General features: G+C 46.2%; 1 protein-coding gene across 1 annotated transcript in view; it reads right to left on the reverse strand.

The window, feature by feature from the left end:
* Positions 1 to 5,275, reverse strand: part of PDK4 (pyruvate dehydrogenase kinase 4) — a 25,117-nt gene extending 19,842 nt beyond the window's left edge. The window contains exons 1-5 of the mRNA XM_019508453.1: positions 5,096 to 5,275; positions 4,352 to 4,493; positions 1,914 to 1,985; positions 1,372 to 1,556; positions 397 to 486 (exon numbers count right to left, since the gene is read on the reverse strand). Coding sequence (XP_019363998.1) covers positions 397 to 486; positions 1,372 to 1,556; positions 1,914 to 1,985; positions 4,352 to 4,493; positions 5,096 to 5,228 — 622 coding nt within the window. The 5' untranslated portion in view covers positions 5,229 to 5,275. The remainder of the gene's footprint in view (positions 1 to 396; positions 487 to 1,371; positions 1,557 to 1,913; positions 1,986 to 4,351; positions 4,494 to 5,095) is intronic.
* Positions 5,276 to 5,747: the final 472 nt, after the last annotated feature.

The raw sequence follows: 5,747 nt of genomic DNA on the forward strand, positions 1-5,747 counted from the left end.
GCCTCACTAGAATTTATCATAAAAATGAATGTGTTATAAAAAACAGGTGTCTAGAGAGTGCAGGATAGCACCCGAGGCGCAGCTGGGTTTGTCTTTAAATCACCAATAACTTCAAATCACTCCTGCCCAGTATATCACATAAAAATACTTGTTCAAATAGGTCTTATGTTATTACCATATCTTAGTACTAGCTAAGATTTGCTGCTCTTTTTCATCCTCTTTAAGGCCAAGATATCAAAATGTATAAGTAGGTCAGGCATTTATGTCAGCAGTTAACAGAGAAGTCACTTCTGGCATGTTTGATAAACCTATCTTGGCTGCCTGTCAAACCACTTGCAAACAAGAATATCTGTTGGCCATGAATCGAAACTTTAAGAGATTTAAAAATCTACATACCATGAACTACTGCCACCACATCACAGCAAGGATCAATGCTTCCAATTTGCTGGGGGTGCATCAAGTTGGCATTACCATCAAAAAGAAGTGCTGTTTTAAAGATAAAACTCATGTTACATCTCACTTCAAGTTGCTAAATTTAATTATGAAAGAGTCAGTTCATTCAAATCAACCCAGGCCAAGAGGATGTTCCTTTTAATGCTTACAACGCGTAGGGAGCTGAAAAAGATTTAAAGCTTGTTGGGTTGTTTTTTTTTTTTTTTTTTTCAAAGCTTCTTCAAAAGAAACTGTTTAAAACTTGGAAGTGTCAAGAACAGAGGCTGCTTGCAGACATATAAAACAAATACATCCATGCTTTAACAGAAGCAGCAGTACATTACTTCAACCTGGCTCTGCAGTGTCTGTAAGGATCGGGAGCTTCAGTGGGGGGCTTTTTAGCGCTTTTACCTAAAGCCAATTAAATCAGCTATTAGATAAAAGTGCCAAAAAAGCCCCACTAAAGTACACAATCTTTACAGACACCGCAGAGGCCGACTGAAGTATTGCACTGCCTCTTCTGGGCATGTGTGAGGCTTGGCACAGTAACATGCTGAGTTTAAAGTAAAGCACCGTTTGTTTTATTTTATTTTTTTAGACGTCTGCAAGCAGCCAGCTTAGGTTTGATCTGGAGAACTCCCACTTACTGAAAAAACAAACTACACTTAACTTCATTTTGTTTGCTAGTACATCAACATCTAAAAGTATTTTTGTAGGCATGGATTTTATCACTAGATGTCCACAAAAAACCTTCCTTAATTTAGAGTTAGTATTGAGTCAAGACAACAACAGGTGGTTGTTGCTGTCACCACTCATTCTTGTCATTACCAAGTGACAACCAAAGGCATCTTAATATTTCTTCTGACTCATTAATAAGAGTCTCTAGTGTGTTCTACAAAGGCTTACAAGATGTTTCAAGAAAAGGGATGTTCAACTTACTATGTTGATTTATTAGCATCCGGAAGGAAATACGGTTCATGTAAAATCGATCCAAGAAGTATTGAATGTTTTGATTCATGACTGGATCCACTTTAAAGGTGTCTTTGTATTCAATTATTCCTTGTGCCATTGTAGGAACAACACTGTGGTGTCGGTTTCGGACTGTAACGAGTGAATCTATAAAGCTAGATCAATTAAAAAAAAAATATTTTCAGAAAACTGAGGCTGACCACATGAAAATTTAAAAGAGAGAGAAAATGGCTCTCAACAAAACTTAAACTGGGATACAATTTTACTAAAAGCATTTTTTGCTAAAATTTATTTTTTCATGCCAAATGAGATTTGCAATGGAACTGCTGCCTTTAAGCTTTAGTTCTGCTGAGAAATACTACACAATATAGAAAGTTCTAATGAAAACAAAGGGTCAGTCCCTGGTCACTTAACGATTCTGATAACTTGATATTTGTCATTTCAGGCTCACTACATTGTGATAGGAGGGAAAGCAAAATAAAGAGGTTCATTAAAAAAAAAAAGACACTTACTCAGATAAAACCCTGTGATCATCTGGACTTTTTTGATGGAACTCAACTAGATCCATTAGACTCTGCATATACCTGAAAAGAGACATCACAAGACATACAGGCTGCTTACTTAATTGCTATTAATCTGGAAGTAGCAGAGAAAGTTATCCTTGAAATTACTACTTAACAGGTAAATAAACTGTCATAGCTCCAATAAGCCACTCAAAGTGACTCAGTTTGATTCCAGTCATCACTGTCAAATGACTTGTTCCAATTAGGTGTCCAGTGGGTAAGTACTGTAATGCCCAATTTTAGCTGCCTGGACCTAGATTGGAATCCCAAATCTGTATTAGGTGCCCAGGCTCCCTAGAGAGGATATGGGGAAAGTTAGATGCCTCTGTGGGATCCAGAACAAAGAGTCATTTAGAGCTGGCCAAGAGCACCTAGAGATGTTTGAAATCTGCACCCGTCTAGGACCTGGGCACCTCCATCCACTTAGGGAACATCACCTAGAATCATCTCTCGCAAGGCTCACTCTTATGTTAAAGCACAGCAAGGCAATTCTGCTTCCCCCCCACCCAATAACAGCAGAGATCACAGAAGTAGGAAGCAGGAGCCCTGGGTTCTACTCCAAATACCGTTTATGGAACACACAGATGGATGAAAATTGAACTTGGGTCTCACTTCTTGGGATACTAACCACCAGATTTTTTTTATAGACAAGTGAAGATCCTTCATCTTGCTCCCACAGAATCTGCTATCATTTTGCAAGGAAGCTGATCCTGCCAGTGTGTTAAACACACACTAAGAAAGCCTACTGGATTGAGTCCTCAGGGAATTTAGACGAATGCATAATCTCTGGGATGTTGGTCAGGATTAACTGTGCTAAACTCTGAGCTGCTCAGCTCTTTCAAGATTGGGACAGATCTGGAAATAAGCAGCAATACATCTGCAGTTGGCTGGGGAACTCTAAAGATTGCCCTAACCCTGGGCAAATCACAAATCTAGATTTACACACCTAAATGCTGAAGTCCCACTTTAGGCACCCAAGTCCTTTTTTAGATCCAGAAAAAAAGACCTTTTGCTTACTCTCATGTAAGCCACTCCTACAAACTCTAAACTGAAACTTTAGGCACCCAAGTCCTTTTTTAGATCCAGAAAAAAAGACCTTTTGCTTACTCTCATGTAAGCCACTCCTACAAACTCTAAACTGAACCTGAAAGTGCTCTGTCTGGCATATCTGTTATCAACAACAATAGATTATGTAGGCTAAATCCTTCTGGTGTATGTGAGAAAGGACTAAGTTTATTTTATGACTACATCTTCCAACATTTCCTTGACATACAATTTGTATTCCATGGAGTTAATCGTGACAGATCTTTTTCATCGGATCATAGGAAAGTAGAGAGGGAAGGGACCTCACAAGGTCATTTAGGGTGCCTGTACATAAGCATGGAGGCTTCTGATACTGTAGTTAGAGCACGCTGGAGCAGACTCAATTAAAATCGAGTCTGCTGGAGTGTGGCAATTACTGTGCTCCAGTAGCCTCTCGTGTCTCTTGTATCAGCATTCCCACACTTCAAAATGGCAGCAGGGGTGCTTGAACTAAAGCTCCAACAAGCTTTCATTCAAGCATCTCTGCCACCATTTTAAAGTGTGGGGATGATGATAAAGGAGACGCTGTGGTACTTTAGAGTGGCTCTTGAAGCTGTTTTAATTAAAGACAATGTCCCCCTTGCCACCCCCCGGAGCACGTGTAAGAGTGCCCTTAGTTCGGTCACCTGCCCATGGCAGGATCATTTGTGACCAGACCATCCCAAGCAAGAGTCTCTCAAAACTTGCTCTTGAAGACTTCCAGGGATGGAGATTCCACAACCTAGTCTGATAGAAACTTTAACTGCTGTTCTTGTTACACAAGCCAACAAATCGGGCTAGAATCTGCCCCACTGAATTCTGTGACACGTTGGCACCAGACCAGCAAAGAGACCCAGAGACATTACATTTCACCGTGGACTGCTACATTTTAGCGCTGTTCCTCTGTAGGGAATACAGAAGTATTTGGGATTTTATTTCTTCTGATGTGCAGCTGGCAGATAAATCTGTCTGTTGTAAGCACATTTTTTGTAAACAAACAAACAAAACAAATAATAAAAACAGACAAACAAACACACACACACACACACACACACACACACACACTTGGACAAGAACAAGTTATGGCAACTTAAACATTTGGCTGAGGGGAACAGGACTACATTCTCTATGCCCTCGTAATACAGCGAGATTTACTGCAGCCATTCAAAGGCCCTTCCTGCCTACTTCCCAAAATGTTTCAGTTACCTTGTGGTCTAGCCTAATTTTACCGTCTCTTGACCAAGGGACAAGAGTAGCGGTAACTTGGAGTTGTCAGCTCCAGGGCACTCTGTCACAAGGACTTTAGTGGAATCCTAGATACTTACCAGCTCTTCACCAGGTTGACGGAGGGAGTGCTCTGCAACTGAACAGGAAGGAGGTCAATTTCTTTCAGGATATTTGCTAGCCGCACAGGAAGCTCTTGTCGCAGAAAGGCAAAAGAGGTTCTCTCGCATCCATTCGCCGACCCTGCAAAACAAACCCAGGGATGGATGTCAGCACACATGAGCTGGCTTCTCTCGGATCCAATTTCAGAACTGGGTCTTTTCATTTCTGCGATCATGGCAGTGCAGGTCCCCGAGGAGGCACTGCAGGGCTGGGTCGCCCCCAAGGGGATCTCTGGCCTCTACACATGGGTGGGCACCAGCCTCTTCCCAGTGGGGGAGGGCTGAGGTGGGCTAGACAGACGACTGTGGGGGCTGCGCTATACACAGGTGGGACATGGGCCCCATGGGGGCTGGGCACGCGCTAAACCTCTGTGGATGGGAGTGGGGCAGGGGTTTTGGATAGGGTCAGTGCTGGGAGGGGTGGCAATGGGGGGGTGGGAAGGGGTAAGGCAAATTTTCCCCCAAACGCCACCCCTGCTTCTACAGGTGGCCTACCCAGGTGCAGTGATCCCTAAACCCTAGGCAGCCACGTCCAGACACCTTTATACCGTGGGAGCCAGGCAGCCGGGGCTAGCGCTGGGGCTGCTCACCCCCCTGCCCCGGGGGGTCAGAGCGCATCGCATGAGCTGCATTTTGCAAAGGTACCAAAGGCGAGGACAGCCTGGGATCCGCCCCGGCTCTTACCGAAGTCCAGGAACTGCTGCATGGAGAGCGGGGACGGCGAGAAGCGGGCGAAGCGCTCCACCTCCCGCGGCGCCGGGGGGCAGCTCGCCGCCAGCGGGGCAGCGCTGCGCAGCGCTATGCGGGCCGCCTTCATCGCTCCGCTGGGCTGGGCTGGGCTGGGCTGCGACACGCGTCGGCTCGGGCGAGCAGGTCGCTCTAGCTCATGCCACTTACATGCGCCGCTATTTACTTGCCTGCGGAGGGGGCGGGACCATGAAGCAAGCCCCGCCCCCTCCCTTCGCGGCGGCGGGGGGTGCCCAGGGAGCGGGCGTGGCCTCCGCGGACTTCAACCCTCCCCCTGCCCTTGTTTACGCGCGGGCAATGTCACCCGCACCGCGTGACGCTGTCGCCCGGGGACCTCTTCCAGGAACCGGGAACTCCTCTCCTCATTGGCTGTTGGCCGAGTCTTCTAAAGTGGGCCAACGGCGTGGCCCGGCCCGTTCTGGCCTCGCTCCCATTCGGTCCCGGCACGGCTCGGCTCCGCCCCTTTTCCAGAGGGCGGGGCCAAGCTGCTCTTCCTAGAATTCTGAGGACAGGGCAGGACTGGGCCGGACCGGGGCGGGGCGGGGCCACCGCTTGGATTCGGCTTGTGGCTGTAGGAGGTCTGTGGTGC

The sequence above is a fragment of the Gavialis gangeticus genome, unplaced genomic scaffold, assembly GCF_001723915.1.
Source record: "Gavialis gangeticus isolate Ggan-Ray unplaced genomic scaffold, GavGan_comp1, whole genome shotgun sequence".
NCBI lineage: Eukaryota > Metazoa > Chordata > Crocodylia > Gavialidae > Gavialis > Gavialis gangeticus.